Genomic DNA, 22,635 nt, shown 5'->3' on the forward strand with positions numbered 1-22,635 from the left:
ACTAATCTGGTCCCATTTGCCAAAATTTGGCCCATAACTCTATAAACCTTCCTATTCATAAACCCATCCAGATGCCTTTTAAATGTTGTAATTGCACCGGCCTCCACCATTTTCTCAGGTAGCTCATTCCATACACACACCACCCACTGTGTGAAACAATTGCCCATTAGATCCCTTTTAATTTTTCCCCTCTCAGGCTAAACTTATGGAGGTGCAAAACCTGCACCTACACCTCCCCTCACCTCTGTCCAAGGCCCTAAAGGATCATTTCAAATCTGGCAGAGATTTTCCTGCACATCCACCCACCTCATTGGTCTCCGCACTGGGGAGACAGAACACCAACTTGCGGAGCATTTAGGGAATATCTCTAGACTGCATACACCAAAAAGCCCCAGTGCCCTGTGGCCAACTACTTCAACTCCCCCAAAGACATGAAACTCCTGGACCTCCTCCACTGCCAGATCAAAGCCACCTGCCAAAAGCCACCCTCCAACTTGGCACCACCCTCTTGACCTATCCTAGTTGTCCATCTTCCTTCCCACCTATCCACTCCACCCTCCTCACCGACCTATCACAATTATCTCCCACCTGCATCCACCCATTACTATCCCACCAACCTTCCACCGCCCCCACCCCACTCCCATATTTATCTCTCAGCTCCTTTCCACCTACACATTTCTGATGAAGTGCTTATGCCCAAAACATTGACTCTCCTGCTCCTCGGCTCCAGTTTGACCTGCTATGCTTTTCCAGCACCACACCTTTTGACTCCCCCTACTTGCAGCTACCTTAGGTTAAAAGTGCCAACTCTTGAGGTCCTAAACATGTTAAATTCAAGTCTTCAGCCAATATATTTTAATCGACATCATGTCAAAAAATGCCAAATACTACTGGATGCTGCAAAGACAGTGAACAACATTCTGAACCCCTGATAAGGCTAACCTTATAGCCAGCATCCGAGGAGCAGTAAAATCGACGTTTCGGGCAAAAGCCCTTCATCAGGAATACAGGCAGAGTGCCTGAAGGGTGGAGAGATAAATGAGAGGAGGATGGGGGTGGGAAGAAAGTAGCATAGAGTACAATAGGTGAGTGGGGGAGGGGATGAAGGTGATAGGTCGGGGGTGGAGGGAGGCAGGAAAGAGGGTGGAGTGGATAGGTGGAAAAGAAGATAGGCAGGTAGGACAAGTCATGGGGACAGTGCTGAGCTGGAAGTTTGGAACTAGGGTGAGGTAGGGGAAGGGGAAATGAGGAAACTGTTGAAGTCCACATTGATGCCCTGGGGTTAAAATGTTCCGAGCCGATGAGGCGTTCTTCCTCCAGGCGTCGGATGGTGAGGGAGCAACGTTGAAAAAGGTCCAGGACCTCCATGTCCTCGGCTGAGTAGGAGGGGGAGTTGAAATGTTGGGCCACAGGGCGGTGGGGTTGATTGGTGCGGGTGTCCCAGAGATGTTCCCTAAAGCACTCTACTAGGAGGCGTCCAGTCTCCCCAAAGTAGAGGAGACCGCATCGGGAGCAATGGATACAATGAATGATATTGGTGGATGTGCAGGTAAAACTTTGATGGATGTGGAAGGCTCCTTTGGGGCCTTAGATGGAGGTGAGTGAAGAGGTGTGGGCGCAGGTTTTGCAATTCCTGCGGTGACAGGGGAAGGTGGCAGGACGGGAGGGTGGGTTGTAGGGGGGCGTGGACCTGACCAGGTAGTCACGGAGTGAATGGTCTTTGCGTAAGGCGGAAGTGGGTGGGGAGGGAAATATATCCCTGGTGGTGGAATCTGTTTGGAGGTGGTGGAAATGTCGGCGGATGATTTGGTTTATGTGAAGGTTGGTATGGTGGAAGGTGAGCATCAGGGGGGTTCTGACCTTGTTACGGTTGGAGGGGTGGGGTCTGAGGGCGGAGGTGCGAGATGTGGACGAGATGCGCTGGAGGGCATCTTTAATCACGTGGGAAGGGAAATTGCGGTCTCTAAAGAAGGAGGCCATCTGGTGTGTTCTGTGGTGGAACTGGTCCTCCTGGGACCAGATACGGCGGAGGCGGAAGAATTGGGAATAGGGGATGGAATTTCTTCAGGAGGTAGGGTGGGAAGAGGTGTAATCCAGGTAGCTGTGGGAGTCGGTGGTTTTGTAAAAAATGTCAGTGTCAAGTCAGTCGTCATTAATGGAGATGGAGAGGTCCAGGAAGGGGAGGGACTTCAGTCAGGTCCCCCCTCAACCTCTGTGTTTCTAATGAAAATAATCCAAATCTACTCAACCTTTCTTGATAGCTAGCGCCCTCCACACCAGTCAACATCCTCGTAAACCTCCTCTCCAAAGCATCCAAGTCCTTTTGTTAATGTGGTGACCAGAACTGTACGCAGTATTCCAAATGTGGCCAGAGCAGTCTTATACAACTGTAATATGACCTGCCAACTCTTGTACTCAATACCCCGTCCAGTGAAGGAAAGCATGCCGTATGCCTTCTTGACCACTCTATCGACCTGCGTTGCCACCTTCAGGGAACAATGCACCGGAACACCCTGATCTCTCCGTGCATCAATTTTGCCCAGGACTTTTCCATTTACTGTATAGTTCACTCTTGAATTGGATCTTCCAAAATACATCGCCTCACATTTGCTCAGATTAAATTCCAGCTGCCATTTCTAAGCCTATCTCTCCAATCTATCTATGTTCTGCAGTCTAGAGATGTCACCTTCACTATACTCCACCTATCTTAGTGTTATCTGCAGACTTGCTAATCAGACCACCTATACCTTCCTCCGAATCATTTATGTATATCACAAACAACAGTGGTCCTAAAACGGATGCCTGTGGAACACCACTGGTCACAGTTCTCCATTTTGAGAAACTCCCTTCCACTACGCTTCTGTGTCTCCTGTGCCCAGCCAGTTCTCTATCCATCTAACTCGTACACCCTGGACCCCATGCGACTTCACTTTCTCCATCAGCCTACCTTGGGGAACCTTATCAAACACCTTACTGAAGTCCATGTATGTGACATCTACAGTCCTTTCCTCATCAATCAACCTTGTCACTCCCTCAAATAATTCTATTAAGTTGGTAAGATATGACCTTCCCTGCACAAAACCATGTTGTCTGTCATTGATAAGCTCATTTTCTTCCAAATGTAAATAGATCCTATCCCTCAGTATCTTCTCCAGCAGCTTCCCTACCACTGACATCAGGATCACTGGTCTATAATTACCTGGAATATCCCTGTTACCCTTCTTAAACAAGGGGACAACGTTAACAATTCTCCAGTGCTCCGGAACCTCACTCATGTTCAAGGATGCCACAAAGATATCTGTTAAGGCACCAGCTATTTCCTCTCTTGCTTCCCTCAGTAACCTGAGGGATGGATCCCATCTGCTCCTGGGGACTTGTCCACCTTAATGCCTTTTAGAATACCCAACACTTCCTCCCTCCTTATGCTGACTTGACCTGGAGTATTCAAACATCTATCCCTAACCTCAATATACAACATGTCCCTCTCCTCAGTGAATACCGATGCAAAATACTCATTAAGTATTTCACCCATTTTCTCTGAATCCACGCATTACTTCCCTCCTTTCTCCTTGAGTGGGCCAACCCTTTCTCTAGTTACCCTCTTGCTCCTTATATGTGAATAAAAGGCTTTGGGATTTTCCAAATTCTGGCTGTTACTGCTCTACCAGTCTACTCTCAAGCATTAGAAATGTGCTGGAAGGTATTGTGAATAGTGCTATCAAGTAGCATCTATAGAGAAACACCCTGCTCAGCCTGGGTTCTGCCACAATGGTTTATGCTTGGGCCAAATCTGTAAAAAGGTCAGGAACAAACAATTCAATTCAAGAGATGAGATAGACATTCCTTTACATTAAAAAGAATTGAGCCTCACAAAATTGAAATCAGTGGGAATCAGGAAAAACAAGGAAAATACTTGTGGTTGTAGGAGGTAAAGTAACTGGGAGTGGCACGGTGGCTCAGTGGTTAGCATGCTGCCTCACAGCACCAGGGACCCAGGTTCTGTTCCAGCCTCGGGCAATTGCCTGTGTGGAGTTTGCACATTCTCCCCGTGTCTGTGTGGGTTTCCTCCGGGTGCTCCGGTTTCCTCCCACAGTCCAAAGATGTACAGGTCAGGTGAATTGGCCATGCTAAATTGTCCATAGTGTTAGATGCATTAGTCAGAAGGAAATGAGTCTGGGTGGGTTACTCTCGGAGGGTCAGTGTGGACTTGTTGGGCCGAAGGGCCTGTTTCCAATGTAGGGAATCTGATTAATTAATCCGTTCCTGCTCATAAAAGTAACAAGAATGAGGAAGCATATTTTTCAAGTGATGTATAAAAGAAGCAAGGGTGATATGAGAAATACTTTTCACTCGGTGAGCAGTTAGAGTGTGGAATTTACTGTCTAGAGATCATAGATTCATAGGGGTTTACAGCATGGAAACAGGTCCTTCAGCCCAAATTATCTTTGCCACCCAGTTTTCACAATTAAACTAGTCCCATTTTTGTGCATTTTGTCTATATCCCTACATATCCCATCCATGTACCTATCTAAATGTTTCTTAAATGACAAACTTTTACTCACCTCCACCACTACCTCGGGCACCCTAAATCTATGCCCTCTACTATGGGGAAAACTGTTGGCTATCTACTTTATCTATGCCTCTCAGACCTCTATAAGACCATAAGACATAGGAGCGGAAGTAAGGCCATTTGGCCCATCGAGTCCACACCGCCATTCAATCATGACTGATGGGCATTTCAACTCCATTTACCCACATTTCCCCCGTAGCCCTTAATTCCTTGTGACATCAAGAATTTATCAATTTCTGCCTTGAAGACATTTAGCGTCCCAGCCTCCACTGCACTCTATGGCAATGAATTCCACAGGCCCACCACTCTCTGGCTGAAGAAATGTCTCCGCATTTCTGTTCTGAATTTACCCCCTCTAATTCTAAGGCTGTGTCCACGGGTCCTAGTCTCCTCTCCTAACGGAAACAATTTCCTAGCGTCCACACTCTCCAAGCCATGTATTATCTTGTAAGTTTCTATTAGATCTCCCCTTAATCTTCTAAACTCCAATGAATACAATCCCAGGATCCTCAGCCGTTCCTCATATGTTAGACCTGTCATTCCAGGGATCATCCATGTGAATCTCCGCTGGACACATTCCAGTGCCAGTATGTCCTTCCTGAGGTGTGGGGACCAAAACTGGACACAGTACTCCAAATGGGGCCTAACCAGAGCTTTATAAAGTCTCAGTAGCACAAGAGTGCTTTTATATTCCAACCCTCTTGAGATAATTGACAACATTGCATTCGCCTTCTTAATCACGGACTCAACCTGCATGTTTACCTTTAGAGAATCCTCAACTAGCACTCCCAGATCCCTCTGTACTTTGGCTTTACGAATTTTCTCACCGTTTAGAAAGTAGTCCATGCTTCTATTCTTTTTTCAAAGTGCAAGACCTCGCATTTGCTCACATTGAATTCCATCAGCCATTTCCTGGACCACTCCTTCAAACTGTCTAGATCCTTCTGCAGCCTCTCCACTTCCTCAGTACTACCTGCCTGTCCACCTAACTTTGTATCATTGGCAAACTTCGCTAGAATGCCCCCAGTCCCCTCATCCAGATCATTAATATATAATGTGAACAGTTGCGCCCCAACACTGAACCCTGCGGGACACTGCTTGTCACCGGCTGCCATTCTGAAAAAGAACCTTTTATCCCAACTCTCTGCCTTCTGTCAGACAGCCAATCCTCAATCCATACCAGTAGCTCACCTCGAACACCATGGGCCCTCACCTTGCTCAGCAGCCTCCCGTGTGGCACCTTATCAAAGGCCTTTTGGAAGTCTAGGTAGACCACATCCACTGGGTTTCCCCGGTCTAACCTACTTGTCACCTCTTCAAAGAACTCCAACAGGTTTGTCAGGCACGACCTCCCCTTACTAAATCCATGTTGACTTGTTCTAATCCGACCCTGCTCTTCCAAAAAGTTAGAAGGTCACCCTTCAGTCTCCTATACTCCAGGAAAAAGGTCCCAGCCTATGCAACGTCTTATAACTCAAACCTTCCAGTCCAGGTAGCATCATAGTAAGTCTTTTTTACACTCTTTCTAGTTTAACAGTACACAACACTCAGGGTATAGTCAACAGGTTTATTTGGAAGTACTAGCTTTCGGAGCACTACTCCATTAGGTAACTAGTGAGGCAGGATCATAAGACACAAAATTTATAGTTAAAGGTCATAGTGTTGTGCAACTGATATGATATATTGAACATACCTAGATTTCTGTTAAATCTTTCATTTTTTACAATGGGTTGCAGGTTGTGACTCATTAATGTGTAAATCCCAGACCTTCTTTCAGTCACACTCCCGAGATAACTTAAGATTTTATAAAAAAAGGTGACATCTCAGCTCAGACAATGGTGTTTGGATAGACTCTATCAGTATTCCAACTTTGAGTCAGACTGGTTCTACGTCCAAAGTAGGAATTTATAAAATGCCACAAGGATTGACTGCCTGCAGATTGTGCGCTTTTTGAACAAAATAGAATGTACCTGCAAATACAATGCTGCAAATTCAAATTCACCCTATAGACTTTGAGTGGAGCTGCAGGAGATGGGGGAGGTACTAAATGAGTATTTTGCATTGGTGCTTACTGTGGAAAAGGACATGGAAGATATAGAATGTAGGGAAATAGAAGGTGACAGCTTGAAAAATGTCCATATTACAGAGGAAAAAGTGCTGGATGACTTGAAACGCATAAAAGCAGATAAATCCCCAGGACCTGATCAGGTGTACCCTAGAAGTCTGTGGGAAGATATGGAAATGATTGGTGGGACTCTTGCTGAGATATTTGTATCATCGATAGTCACAGATGAGGTGCCAGAAGACTGGAGGTTGGCTAACATTGTGCCACTATTTAAGAAAGGTGGTAAGGACATGCCAGGGAACTATACACCAGTGAGCCTGACGTCAGTTTTGATCAAGTTGTTGGAGGGAATCCTGAGGGACATGATGTACATGTATTTGGAAAGGCAAGGACTGATTAGGGACGGTCAACATGGCTATGTGTGTCGGAAATCATGTCTCATAAATCATGATGGAGTTTTTTGAAGAAGTAACAAAGAGGATTGATGAGGGCAGAGTGTAGACATGATCTATATGGACTTCAGTAAAGCGTTTGACAAGGTTCCCCATAGGAGGCTGGTTAGCAAGGTTAGACCTCATGGATTACAGGGAGAACTAGCCATTTGGATACAGAACTGGCTTAAAATAGAAGACAGAGGGTGGTGGTGGAGGGTTGTTTTTCAGACTGGAGGTCTTTGACCAGTGGGGTGCCACAAGATCAGTAGTGGGTCCACTACTTTTTGTCATTTATAAAAATGATTTGGATGTGAGCATGAGACGTATAATTAGTAAGTTTGCAGATGACACCAAAATTGGAGGTGTAGTGGATAGTGAAGAAGGTTACCTCAGATTACAACGGGATGTTGATCAGATAGGTCGATGGGCTGAGGAGTGCAGGAGGAATTTAATTTAAATAAATGCGAGGTGCTGCATTTTAGAATAGCAAATCAAGGCAGGACTTATACACTGAATGGTAAGGTCCTGGGGAGTGTTGCTGAACAAAGAGACCTTGGAGTGCAGGTTCATAGCTCCTTGAAAGTAGTCGCAGGTGCATATAATAGTGAAAAAGGTGCTTGGTATGTTTTCCTTTATTAGTCAGAGTATTGAGTACAGGAGTTGGGAGGTCATGTTGAGGCTGTACAGGACATTGGTTAAGCCACTTTTGGATTATTGCGTGTAATTCTAGTCTCCTTGCTGTCGGAAGGAATTTGTGAAACTTGAAAGGGTTCTGAAAAGATTGACAAAGATGTTGCCAGGTTTGGAGGATTTGAGCTATAGGGACTGGGGCTGTTTTCCCTGGAGCATCGGAGGCTGAGGGGTCACCTCATAGAGGTTTACAAAATTATGAGGGTCATGGATAGAATAAATAGACAAAGTCTTTTCCCTGAGTTGGGAGAGTCCAGAGCTAGAGGGCATCGGTTTAGGGTGAGAGGGGAAAGATATAAAAGAGACCTAAGGAGCTACTTTTTCACTTAGAGAGTGGTGCGTGTATGGAATGAGCTGCCAGAGGAAGTGGTGAGGTTAGTACAATTACAGTTTTTAAACGGCATCTGGATGGGTATATGAATAGGAAGGGTTTGCAGGGATATGGGCGGGTGGGACTAGATTGGGTTGGGATATTTGGTCGGTATGGACGAGTTGGACTGAAGGGTCTGTTTCTGTGCTTTACATCTCTATGATTCTATGAATTATATGTGTGTGTGTGTGAGGGACTGGGAGAGAGTGTGAGAGAGTGTGTGTGTGTGTATGTGTGTGTGTTTAGGCATGAATGTGTGAGTGTGTGTGTGCATGCTCTGAAGAGTGTGTGCATGAGTGTAACAGAGTATAAACCTGGATGCGTGGGTGAGAGTGTGTTGGGGTGAATGAGTCTGTGTCTGAGAGATAGTGTGTGTATGAGAGTGGGTCTTCGTGAGTGTGGGAGCATGTAAGAGTATGTGCATAAGTGTGCATGTGTGTGAAATGTTTGTGAAAATGTATAGTGTAGTGGGGTCACCTGCAGTGCGGCCCGGCCTGCATGTCACACTAATGCATTGTCTGAGCTGAGATGTCACCTTTTTTTATATAAAACAAGTTATCTTGGGAATGTGACTTGAAATAAGTTCTGAAATTTACACATTAATAAATCGATACCTACATTCCATGAAAGACTTAACAGCAATTTAGGTGTGTTCAATATATCGTATCAGTTACATGACACTGTGATCTTTTAGATATAAATTCTGTGTCTCATGATCATGTCCCACTAGTTACCTGATGAAGGAGCAGCTCTCCGAAAGCTAGTACTTCCAAATAAACCCGTTGGACTATAACCTGGTGTTGTGTGGTTGTTAACTTTGTCCACCCCAGTCCAACACCGACACTGCCACATCATTGTTAGATAATATCCTTTTTATAGTCGAGTGACCAGAACTACGGGCAGTACTCCAAATGTGGCCTCACCAATGTCATGTACATCTGCAACAAGACATCCCAACTTCCATACTTATTGCTCTGACCAATGAAAGCAAGCATGTCTTCAGCTGTTTAATCAATAATATACCTTCCATTATAAAGTCAGGAATGGGATGTTCATTGATGATTACACAGTTGCTCCTTTTATTGAAACAGCCTGGGTCCATGGGCAGGACCTGAAGAATGTTCAGACATTTATGGTTGATAAGTGAGAAAAAATATTTACACCACATAAGCAGTAAACAATAGTTAAATATGAGAACTGCATTGAGCTTTAAACTGCTGTTTATAGTGCTCACGACAAGTTAATTATGAAGATATAAAAATTGAAATTGGAGCTTATACAATGTTATTCTGAAAATATCCTTTACACAGTCCTATATGCTTTTGAGGAATTGGCTGCCTATTACATTTGTTAAATCATAGCAATCAGAGGTGGCATCTTAGCCAGTCCATGAAAACTGCAAAATACAAAGCTGCTATTTTGAACAACAGATAGTGAAAATGGATACACACTAAAATGTTACAGCTTGGGCTCCAGCTATCCTTTGAAATACCATGTCTTCTTTATGTTTTATATTCATTTTCTATTTGAGTACTGCAAATCAACATTGAAACATTTGATATTTTAGGAACTTTGGACAGCTTTATTGTGTACAATTTGCACTGATTTCTTGTACTTTTCTCTCTTGCAGAGGGAGCAGAGGGCGGTGGTAAGTTAAAAATTTGTGAATTGAAATTTTGGCTGCATTTTTAAAAAGTGCCACGCACAATATTAAGATCTGATTTTGTGGCCTGCACATGTTGGGTCAGTTGAAATTTAAGACAAAATTAACACGTATTTTTTGGGTACAGGGTTCAAGATATACAGGAGTGACAAGAGAATTCACTCTTGCAATCTGCAAAAGAGCCTGTGAAACATAAGTGGGCAAAAAGATGTGAAACTCAATGCCAATGGGTTGCCTTGTGTTGAGTGGTTAGAATTTTAATTTTGGATATGGAATATGGAAAATGTATTCATAATAAAATAACAAAATCATCTTATATATAAAATTATTGATAGAAGCTGAATACCAGTTCCTTGCTCATGGATTCCAAGGTTAATAGTATGCATACAACCTTTTGTATTTGTGCTCCCTTTCTATCTAAAGAAAGAAACCTTAAAAAAATTCAACACCGATACAAAAGTAATGCTACGATGTGAATGTATCACCTTCTAAAGAAGTTGGTGAGAATGAAAAGTGGAGTCCTGAAAACCAAAATGTAAGCCCTGAAAATCAAAAAGGAACCATTGAGGAAATCTCCAAAGGAGTTTTTGCAAAGGAAGTTTGAGCCCTAGTTGGGCAAAGACAACAAGGAATTTGAAAAATAGGCAACTAAACAGAGCTCTGTTATAGATCAGCCATAAGCTTATTGACCATTAGAGTGGGTTTGAGCTACTGTTTGTCATACACTACTTTCTTATATTACTTGCAGAATTCCTTATTTGTACTCATGTTGGTTTCACTGTGTGTGTGGGAGGGGATACATGCTGGCTAATTGCTTTTATTGTGTGTGAAGTACACATGGAGCAGAGGAGGTAGGATCATAGAGGAACATAGGAACAGGAGTAGGCCATTCAGCATTCAGCCCCTCCATTCTGTTCCACCATTCAATGAGATCATAGCTGATTAATGGCCCAACTCTGTACACCTGTCTTTGGTCCATATCCTTTAATTCCTTTGTTTAAAATAAAATCCATCTCAAATTTAAAATTAACAACTGATCCTGCATCCGTTGCCTTTTCTGGAAAAGTGTTTCAAATATCCACCATCCTTTGTGTGTCGACATGCTTCCTAACATCTCTTCGGAGCTGTCTGACGCTTTTCCACCGCCACACTTTTTGACCTTGAAGACTGCAGTGAGAACACCTCTTAACCTCTAAATTCTCAACAAAACAGGCCTAATTTAATCTGTCCTCATACATGAATCCCAGAAGTCCAGGTGTCATTTTTTGAAACCTATGTTGTCCTCCCTCCAAGACCAATATAACCTTTCTATGGTGTGGCACCCAGATCTGCTCAGTACTTCACCTGGGGTCTAATGACTGTTTTGTATAACTGAAGCATAACTTCTGCGTCATTATCCTTCAACCCTCTAAATAAAAGGCCAGAATAGTAAGTTCCATCTGAAATGAAGAAAGAATTAAGCCAGTGGTTACTTGTGTTTTGATAACCTGGTATAAATTGGTTTTGTTGTGATATAGTATTTGATTGCAGTGAGCAAAATTTAAATAAAAACAGAAATTGCTAGAAAAACTCTGCAGGTTTGGCAGAACTCTAGTTCTGACAAAGGAGTTCCTGACCCAAAACTTTAACTTTGATTTCTCTCCACAGATGCTGCTAGACCTGCTGAGTCTTTCCAGTAATTTCTTTTTTTGTTTCTGATTTACAGCAAGTGTAGGTTCTCCTGGTTTGTATTTAAACATCAATGTGCATTATGTTTTCTCAACTGTCTACAGTACTCACTGAAAGTCCACTATAAAGGTTCACAAAAATAGAATTGGAACTAGTGGTGGAAAAGCTTTTAAATGATTTCACTATCTCTGCATTTTACAGTGTTTGCTTTAGTGCCCTTGATAAACTGTGACAGTCAGAAATATTGTCTCACCTTCTCCACTTCATAATGAGGTCATCTTATGTGGAGAGCTTGATCTGTCAGGCTGTGTAATCTCCAGAGTTTAGAAGAATCAAAGATGGGTCTAACTGAGGCATACAAAACGATTTCCACGGCTTGGGTGCGGGAACTAGAATCAGGAGATATGTCTCAAAATGAATCCAAGATGAATGAGGAGGATTATCTGCACTCAGAAGGGTATGAAACTTTCGAATTCTGTACCCTGTAGGGTTGTGGAATCCTGATCATTGAGTTCTTTTTAGTACAAAGTTAGGTAGATTTCCAAATATGAAAGATATGAAAGGTTATGGGATATTGCAGATAAGTGGTGTTATGGAACGTAGAACAATACAGTAGTGCAGAACAGGCCCTACGACCCTCAATGTTGCGTTGACCTGTGAACTAATCTAAGTATTGAACTACAATATTAGCCATGTCCAAGTGGAATGACATAGTTGGGTTGAGGGGCAAAGTGGCTTACTCTGGTTAAAGATGATATTAATGCAATAGTGAGGTAAACATATTAGATCCAGTGAAGTGGAATCTGTATGGGTAGAGCTTAGAAACACCAAGATGAGGAGGTGGGGAGGAGGTTTGTACATTTACCCCAAAATATAGTCACATTGATGGAGAAAGCATTAAACATGAAATTATAGTTGTAAGCAATAAAGGTACAGGTGTAATATTGGGCAGCTATAATGTGCATGTAGATTGGACAAATCAAATTCATAAAAGTATCATTGGGGAGGAAGAATTCCCGCAGTGTGTATGATATGTTTTTTGGATTAATACATTGAGAAACCATCCAGGGAACAGGCCATTCTAGATTGGATATTGTGTCATGAGAAAGGAACTTTTGAAATCTAGGTGTGTGAGGCCCCCAGAGGGAAAACTGATTATAATATAAAATAAATCTTCAAAGGCAGCATGACATTGTTGATTCTGTGTCTAGAACCTGAATCTAAACAGAGGAAACTACAATAGCATGAAATGAGAGCTGGATATTATAAACTGGGGAGTTTTATTCAAAGGGGTAATGGTGGATAAGCATTGAGTCATAGATATGTACAGCATGGAAACAGACCCTTAAGTCCAACTTTTATGGGCGGCACGGTGGCACAGTGGTTAGGACTGCTGCCTCACAGCGCCAGAGACCCGGGTTCATTTCCCGCCTCAGGTGACTGACTGTGTGGAGTTTGCACATTCTCCCTGTGACTGCGTGGGTTTCCTCCGGGTGCTCCGGTTTCCTCCCACAGTCCAAAGATGTGCAGGTCAGGTGAATTGGCCATGCTAAATTGCCCGTAGTGTTAGGTAAGGGGTAAATGTAGGGGTCTGGGTGGTTTGCGCTTCGGCGGGTCGGTGTGGACTTGTTGGGCCGAAGGGCCTGTTTCCACACTGTAATGTAATGTAATCTAATCTAATCTAATCTAAACCTGTCCATGGTGACCAGCTGTCCTAACCTAATCTAGTCCCATTTGCCAACACTTGGCCCATATCCCTCTAAACCCTTCTTATTCATATACCCATCCAGATGCCTTTTAAATGATGTAATTGTACCAGCCTCTACCACTGCTTCTGGCAGCTCATTCCAAACACACACCACCCTCTATGTGAATGAGTTGCCCCTTAGGTCCCTTTTATATATTTCCCTTCTCACCATAAACCTATGTCTTCTAGTTCTGGACTTCCCCACCCCAGGGAAAGGACCTTGTCTATTTATCCTATCTGTGACCTTCATGATTTTATTAACCTCTATAAGGCCACCCCTCAGCCTCCAATACTTCAGGAAAACAGCCCCAGCCTATTCAGCCTCTCCCTATAGAGCATAAAAAAATACAGCACATAACAGGCCCGTCGGCCCATGATTGGCCTTCTTCCTATAGCTCAAACCCTCCAACGAAGGAGACCAGAATTGCACGCAGTGTTCCAAAAGTGCCTTAACCAATATCCTGTACAGCTGCAACATGACCTCCCAACTCCTATAATCAATGCTCTAACCAATAAAGGAAAGCATTCCAAACACCTCCTTCGCGATCCTATCTACCTGCGACTCTACTTTCAAGGATCTATGAACCTGCACTCCAAGGTCTTTTTGTTCAGCAACACTCCCTCGCACCTTACCGTTAAGTGTATACATCCTGCTCTGATTTGCTCTTCCAAAATGCAGCACCTCACATTCATCTAAATTAAACTCCATCTGCCACTCCTCAGTCCATTGGCTCATCTGATCAAGATCCTGTTTTACTCTGAGGTAACCTTCTTCGATGTTGACTATACCTCCAATTTTGGTGTCATTTGCAAACTTAACTAACTATAACTCCTATGTTCACATCCAAATAATTTATGTAAATGATGAAAAGTAATGGACCCAGCACTGATCCTTGTGGCACACCGCTGGTCACAGGCCTCCAGTCTGAAAAACAACCCTCCTCCACCACCCTCTTTCAAAGGGTGCATGGAAGAACTGCAACAATTCTTTATTCCTATCTGGCCTGATTACAGCTAACAGGGGAAATTTGGTGTAATATTAGAATTACAAATTGGCACACAAATTGACCAAAAACAGCATATCAAACCTGAGAATTGAGAGCAGTTTAGATTTCAGCAAAGCAAGAAAATGGGATTAATTAAGCGAGGAAAGATAAAGTACAAGTGTAAGCTTGCATGGAACATACAAACTGATTGTAAAAGCCTCTATAGGTATGTGAAGAGTAAAAGGTTAGTGAAGATAAATCTAGGACCCTTGCAGTCAGAGACAGGGTAAGAATAAAGTGATGGCAGACCAATTGTATCTGGGTGTGTTACTTTTCAGAGGGTCAGTGTGGACTTGTTGGGCCAAATAGCTTGTTTCCACATTGCAGAGATTCTAATGCTAATTCTGTATCTGGATTTTCCATGGAGTGGCAGTTTCACACAGATTGCCATTCTGCCTGTTTTTTTTTGCAAAAATAGAAATCTCTGATGCGGTTATACATGTGAGTGTGAGGGCTGCAGAAGCTGCAGAGTCAGAGTCAAAAGAGGTGGTGCTGGAAAAGCACAGCAGGTCAAGCAGCATCCCAGGAGCAGGAGAGTCGATATTCAGGCATAAGCCCTTCATCAGTAATATGGGTAGGGGAGGAGGGTGGAAGGAGGCTGAGTGACAAATAGTGGGGTGGGTTCGGGCTGAGGGGGGAAGGTAGCTGGGAAGGCGATAGGTAAATACAGGTGGAGGGGGATAGGGTCGGTAGGGAGGATGGAGTGGGTAGGTGAGAATGAAGATGAACAGGTGGGACAGGTCAAGAGGGCGGTGCTGAGTTGAAGGGTTGGATCTGGGATGAGGTGAGAAGAGGGGAGATTCAGAAACTAGTGAAGTTGACGTTGGCGCTATATGGTTGGGGGGTCCCAAGGCGGAAAATGAGGCTTTCCCTCTCTAGTCGCTGGGTGGCTTGGATTTGGTTGTGGAAGAGGCCCAGTGCTAACATGTCCTTGGTGAAATGGGAGGGGCAGTTGAAGTGATCGGCCACAGGGCAGTGGGGTTGTTGGGTCTGTGTGTCCCAGCGATGTTCCCGAGACGCTCCGTGAGTTGGCATCCTGTCTCCCTGATGTAAAGGAGACCACATTGATAGAAATGGACACAGTAGATGAGGTGGGTGGATGTACAGAAATATCTCTGTTGGATGTGGAAACATCTTTTGAGGCCTTGGACCTTTCCTGCCACAAGGGGTGCCCACACCTCCCCCCTCACCTCCATCCAACCTTCCTTCCCACCTATCGGCTCCACCCTCCCCACCGACCTATCACAATCACCCCCCACCTATATCCTTCTATCGCCATCCCAGGGAAGTCTAGAACTAGGGGTCACAGTCTAAGAACAAGTAGTAAGCCATTCAGGACTAAGATGAGGAAGAACTTTTTCACTCAGAGAGTTGTGAACTTGTGGAATTCTCTCCCACAGGAAGCTGTTGGTACCAGTTCATTAGATACATTCAAGAGGGAGTTAGGTATCACCCTTGCAGCTAAAGGAATCAAGGGACATGGAGAGAAAGTGAGAATGGGATATTGAGATTGCATGATCAGCCAGGATCATATTGAATGGTATTGCAGGCTCGAGGGACCCACTCCTGCCCGTATCGTCTGTGCTTCTGTATTTCTATAAGATTCCAATCAAGATGTCTTTAGAAAGGCAGATTTCTACTCTAAAAGTTTCCTCAGTGTTAGGGAAGGCAAACCATGCCCCCTTTTCACAGCAATCAGCTGGAAAGGGTGCCAGGTAAGTCGGTTATTGGGAGGCTGGAATAAAGATTGCAGGTTGGTAAAGGATGCGGAGTGCCAGGTAGATCGGGTACCAAGTGGCTAGCAGGTAAAATGCCAGGGGACCAGGTAGGTAATGAATGTTTCAGTTAGACTGGGTGGGAAATATCAATTCCAGTGAGTGAGTATCGTGTCTGGCAAAAGGGAATCTTGGGGGTGTATGTAGATTATCTCCAGAACATTCTTAAGTAGGAGAGGGCTGATGGGCCTGAAGCTGGGGAATGAAGGCCACTAGTTCCAGAGTGGGGAATGTAGCAGGTCCAGAGCAGAGGATTGGGGCTGTGGTTCTGAGAGAGAGAAAGGATGTGCTGGGTCTGGAGCAGGGAAAGGGTGTTTGGGGCGGTGTGGTGGGGAGGCAGAGTTTGGAGCAGAGGAAGGATTGTTCAAGACTGGAGGAAGAGGCTGTCAGGTATGGTCAAGAAAAGAGGTGTCAGGTCCCAAAGGAAGAAAAGGGGTTGTCAGTGTACGGTCTGGGGAGTTTAAGTCATCTTTGGGAATTATAGTTGAGAGTTTGTGAAACATGTATGTGCCATACATGACTCACACATGGGTGTCACTGGTTAGGGAATTTATTGCCCATCCTCACTTGCCCAGACGGTGGTTAAAAGACGGTGGTTAGGTCTGGCATCACATGTAGACAATACCAGGGAAGGTAGCTGGGAAGGCGATAGGTGAATGCAGGTGGAGGGGGCTTGTGATAGGGTTGGTAGGGAGGATGGAGTGGATAGGTGAGAATGAAGATGAACAGGTGGGACAGGTCAAGAGGGCGGTGCTGAGTTGGAGGATTGGATCTGGATTTTACAACAATTGACGGCTGTTATGTTGGATATTTAAAATTACAGACTATTGCCACCTTACCAAAATTGAAATTGACCATCTGCCATGACTGGATTTGAGTTCTTGTCCCCAGGATATTACCTTGAGGTTCTGGATTGCTAGTATCATGACATTACTGCTATGCCACTACCTCCAATGTGAATAATTTGAATAGATGAATAGGTACTCAGGGGTTCGACTATCTATTTAATATCTTAACTTTCCTGCGTAATTATTTACATAATTTCATCAGTACCTGATAAATTCTCTGGTTTAAATGGAGACTTCCAGGAGGGAGGGAAAGTGCCCTGTGGAATCTTTAACTTGCGAGGTAAGTTCTTCAGAATTTGCTGTGATGGGGATTCTTCACGATCCTCATGCACATCTCTCAGCTACATCATCTGTAAATTTTTCAATACTTTGCCTTTAACACAGAAATATTAAATATTTTCTGTATTGTAGTTAGCTTTATTATGGATGTTTTGTGTTGATTTATTGCTTTGTTCTCTCTTGTAGAGCCACCTGAAGGAGCAGAGGGAGGTGGTAAGTTAACAATTTGACAAGTGAAAGTTTGGTTGTGTTTTTAAAAACATTATGCAAAATGCTAATAACATAATTAATAGAGGCATAAACGTCTTACAGACCAGAACAGCCCAAATTTGATTCCGATATAAATTGAGTTATCTGCTCTTTAGTGGCCATTGCCTCAGTTCTAGTTGTCTGAAGAAGTGGTTTGTCCAGCCTCCTTTGCAGGGAAACACTGCAAGGTGTGGATATTAAGGATGACCGACTGGCTTTAGATGTCATGATTTATGTGTGACAATCACGGCACTGTTAATCCTCATCTCAGGTCAGAAGGATGTGGGTTCAAGTTCCACTCCAGAGATTTTTGCACAGTATTTCAGCTGACAATTTCCAGTGCAGTAATTTGTAGAGTGTCATCTTTCAGATGCAGCATTGAATTGAAATTGTCTCTGCCCTCTCAAATGGATAGATGGCCCATGTATCTGCCCACAAAATGGTACAGAGGCCATCTGTCTGCTGTCTTGGCCTCAACTGAAAATGATCTGGTTACAATCACCATCAGAGAGTGGCTGCCTACATTATGTCAGTGACTACACTTCAAACATCATCATCTATAAAGCATTTTGAGGTGTCCTTAGGTGTGAAAGGGATGATATAAATCCAAGTTTTTTCCTTATGATAATGTTAATGTGTGAGTACCACCACTGTTAAAAAGTTAAGTAGGTCAAAGAAAAGCCCCATCTACACCTTCACTGGGCAACTAGGCATGGGCTTATATCGCAGCCTTGGCAGTGTCATCCATATTCAACAGCAAACATGGAAAATGGTCATTTGGGCAGGATATTAGAATATTATTATGTATGAAGTTGTACTCCAGACTAATTCAATATTTTCAAAAGGTTTGGGACCAAAATTGCCTTATGTTCTGTCAACAATGGAATTTACTTTGTACTGACCTTTTTTGTTACTCATTAGCAGCGACGGCAAGTTGTAGTGAGACAAGCTTGGCTGAGAAACGTAAGTTTAGAAATGAGGAATGCTTTGATAGACAAATACTGCCATTAAATCACATTGAAGAATTTCTATACACTGCCACCACACAATAACAATATTTACATGAGCATTTAAAAGAAATCAAGATATGTTGGTATCTCAGTGCACCTCCAGGTCCAACAGTAGCTCTCTCCAGCTATTATTGTATTTAAATAGTTTCTGCATTAGAGCTTACTCGATCTCCAACCATTTCTATTGTAGATATTTTAATCAACCTACTGAGACACATTATAGCGTAAGTCTGGGGTAGGTGAGACTTGAACCCAGACATTCTGACCTCGAGGTAGGGAAGACTATCACAGAGCCACAAAACCTTATAATTGAAATTGTTGATGTCTGCAATTGTTGATCCAGTTGACAATGGGACAGAATTGTCACTGGATTCTTTAAATGTATCTGTTGCATTTTTGACCTCGTTGAAAGTGTAGCTGGAACTGGTGTCTATAAGTTAAAAAGCTGTTTATGTCATTACACCAGGGTTTCAGGTGAAGTTGTGATTGTCTATTGGGAGAAACACCAGCTGAAATTTTACAATATTGCAACAATAAATTAAAAGGATCTGATAATACTATGGAGAACGGTGGGCGGCACGGTGGCACAGTGGTTAGCACTGCTGCCTCACAGCGCCAGGGACCCGGGTTCAATTCCCGCCTCAGGCGACTAACTGTGTGGAGTTTGCATGTTCTCCCCGTGTCTGCGTGGGTTTCCTCCGGGTGCTCCGGTTTCCTCCCACAGTCCAAAAATGTGCAGGTCAGGTGAATTGGCAATGCTAAATTGCCCGTAGTGTTAGGTAAGGGGTAAATGTAGGGGTATGGGTGGGTTGCGCTTCGGCGGGGCGGTGTGGACTTGTTGGGCCGAAGGGCCTGTTTCCACACTGTAAGTAATCTAATCTAATCTAATCTAGAACACAGGAGAAAAAGTTGAGAAAGGCACATGTGTCGGCGCAGGCTTGGTTTGCTGAAGGGCCTGATCCTGTGTTGTACTGTTTCTTGTTCTTTGAAAATATATTTGGTTATTCAAGCCCATGGCACTTGCAATATTCATTCTATCTTCTTACCTTGCATTGACCTGACAAATTCACTTCATGGAAATACTGTAACTTCATTACAAAGGTAGCGAGAAGCCAGGTTTGGGGCCTAACCTGACACGAGGATAAAGTAGAGGGCCTGTCCCCAACTTGTAAAAGGCACGATATTCTGCTATGGTTGGTTAATAATACCTAATTTGTATGCAAAATGTTTAGAAGTGGATTTTTACTCAGATACTAAACTTGTAAGGCAATTTTATGACTCTATCCAATCATCTCTGAAGCAAACCTTTGTGCCAGTTTCTGAAATCTATACTCATGGATCTGAATTTCCATTATGGATGTGGAGATCACTTTGAATTTGGTTCTGAGACCCTTCTGTTAGCTGATTAAAGTTAGAATGTTCAGGAGAGTGAACCTGGAAATTACAATGAGATTTAAACTAAAGGACCAGTGGAGTGCCACAAGGTTTGGTGCTGGGCCCTCTACTTGTTGTCATTTACATAAATGATTTGAATGTGAGCATACGAGGTACAGTTAGTAAGTTTGCAGATGACACCAAAATTGGAGGTGTAGTGGACAGCGAAGAAGGTTACCTCAGATTACAACGGGATCTTGACCAGATGGGCCAATGGGCTGAGAAGTGGCAGATGGAGTTTAATTCAGATAAATGCGAGGTGCTGCATTTTGGGAAAGCAAGTCTTAGCAGACCTTATCTTTTCCCATGCTTCCACATCCTTCCCGAAATATGGGGACTAGAACTGTACAGAATATTCCAAGTATGGCCGCACCAACGTTTTATATAGTTGCAGCACGATATTGCGGTTCCAGAACTCAATCCCTCTACAAATGAAACCTAACATACCGTATGCCTTCTTAACAGCACTGTCCACCTAGGTGGCAACTTTCAGGTATCAATGTACATGGACTCCAAGATCCCTCTCCATATCCACACTACCAAGAATCTTTCCATTAACCCAATACTCTGCCTTCCTGTTGTTCTTCCCAAAGTGCATCACCTCACATTTAGCTGCATTGAACTCCATTTGCCACCTCTCAGCCCAATTCTGCAGTTTATCCGAGTCCCCCTGCAACCTGTAGCATTCTTCCACACTGTCCACTACACCACCGACTTTAGTGTCGTCTGCAAATTTACTAATCCATTCACCTACGCCTGCGTCTAAGTCATTCATAAAAATGACAAACAGAAGTGGTCCCAAAACACCACCGGACTCCAGGCTGAATATTTTCCATCAACCACCACTCGCTGCCTCCTTTCAGAAAGCCAGTTTCTAATCCAAACTGCTAAATCACCCTCAATTCCATGCCTCTGCAATTTCTCCAAGTATTGAGTACAAGAGTTGGGAGGTCATGCTGCGGCCGTACAGGACATTGGTTCGGCCAATGTTGGAATATTGCGTGCAATTCTGGTCTCCTTCCTATCGGAAAGATGTTGTGAAACTTGAAAGGATTCAGAAAAGATTTACAAGGATGTTGCTAGGATTAGAAGATTTGAGCTATAGGGAGAGGCTGAACAGGCTAGGGCTGTTTTCCCTGGAGCGCCGGAGGCTGAGGAGTGATCTCATAGAGGTTTACAAAGTCATGAGGGGCATGGATGAGATAAATAGACAAAGTCTTTTCCCTGAGTCCAGAACTAGAGGGCATAGGTTTAGGGTGAGAGTGGAAAGATATAAAAGAGATCTAAGGGGTAACTTTTTCACACACAGGGTGGTACGTGTATGGAATGAGCTGCCAGAGGAAGTGGTGGAGGCTGGTACAATTGCAATATTTAAGAGACATTTGAATGGGTATTATGAATTGGGAGGGTTTGGAGGGATATGGGCCGGGTGCAGGCAGGTGGGACTAGATTGGGTTGGAATATCTGGTCGGCATGGACGGGTTGGACCGAAGGGTCTGTTTCCATGCTGTACATCTCTATGACTCTCTATGACCAATCAGAGGCCTCGAGCTTTGAAGAAGCATCCAGATGTAGTGTCAGTAAAAGGGGGCAGTTTATATAAATGTCAATTAAAAAAAATTTATAAGAGGAAGCCAGGAATGTGGAATGGGACATGGGGATGGAGAATCCCTGTTTAGAATGACTCTTGACTGTGCCTTTGTCCAGGCGTGCAGAGAGACTGCATGTAGAATGTCCTCTGCCACCAGCACCCCTGTCTGCCACTAAGTGCCAGCTGTTAGGTGGTTGATCTGTCCCCATCGTATTGGGAAGTCAGAGGCTGATTGGAAAAGCCCGTCAGCCTTCTACAGTTCTCTTCATGAATCTATTTGCCTACTTTCCCACTGGTAGCAGGTCACCTTCCCAGGCCCCATAAGATGACCAGCTGCAGGAGCAGCATCCCAATACTGACATCCTTCAGCATTCCCCTCCCCTCACCAATACTATGAACAATGCACCAAAAAGGCAACCTTATTGAAATATACAGGATTCTTAGGAGACCAGACAGGATAGATGTGTAGAGATTGTTTCCAGAGTCTAGGACCAGAGGGCATAATCTTAGAATAAGAATCATAGTTTTAATACAGAGATGACAAGGAATTTCTTCTTGAGATGGTGGTGAACCTGGAGAATTCTTTACTACAGAGGGCTGTCAATGTTGGTTTGTTACGTTTGTTAAAGGCTGATACAGACAGGTCTTTAATCAGGAGGCTGAGGAAATTCCAGAAGGACCCTCACTGGCTTTTACAGATGCATTCTACCTGGATGCATCATGGCTTGGTACGGCAGCTGCTTTGCCCATGACAATAAGAAACTACAGAAAATTGTGGACAAAACGCAGAACATCACTCAAGCCAACCTTCCATCCATTGATACCATCTACACTTCTTGATGCCTCAGAAAGCAGCCATAATCATCAAAGACCCCTCCCACCCTGGTTATAACCTCTTCCAAATTCTTCAGTCAGGCAGAAGATACAAAAGCTTAAACATTCATTTCAACAGGTTCAAGACAAGCTTCTTCCCTGCTGTTATTAGACTTGTGAATGGACCTCTCAAATTTCAAATGGAACATTGATCTTGCTTTTTTGTGCACCTTCTTTGCAACAGTGACTTTGTATTCCCCACAATGTTCAATCACTCTATGATATTTGTATGGTATGATCTGCCTGTACTGCATGCAAAACAAAACTGAAACACTACTTATGTATATGTGACAATAATAAATCACATCAAATCTATTTAAATC

The 22,635-nt window shown here is 43.6% G+C and overlaps 1 protein-coding gene across 1 annotated transcript in view; it reads left to right on the plus strand.

Moving 5' to 3' along the window:
* Positions 1 to 22,635, plus strand: part of LOC122550340 (uncharacterized) — a 121,326-nt gene that overhangs the window by 18,712 nt on the left and 79,979 nt on the right. The window contains exons 5-6 of the mRNA XM_043691068.2: positions 9,760 to 9,777; positions 17,342 to 17,368. Coding sequence (XP_043547003.2) covers positions 9,760 to 9,777; positions 17,342 to 17,368 — 45 coding nt within the window. The remainder of the gene's footprint in view (positions 1 to 9,759; positions 9,778 to 17,341; positions 17,369 to 22,635) is intronic.

Source organism: Chiloscyllium plagiosum, unplaced genomic scaffold (assembly GCF_037043375.1).
Source record: "Chiloscyllium plagiosum isolate Xiang-an unplaced genomic scaffold, Cpla_swu_hap1 HiC_scaffold_5, whole genome shotgun sequence".
Lineage (NCBI taxonomy): Eukaryota > Metazoa > Chordata > Chondrichthyes > Orectolobiformes > Hemiscylliidae > Chiloscyllium > Chiloscyllium plagiosum.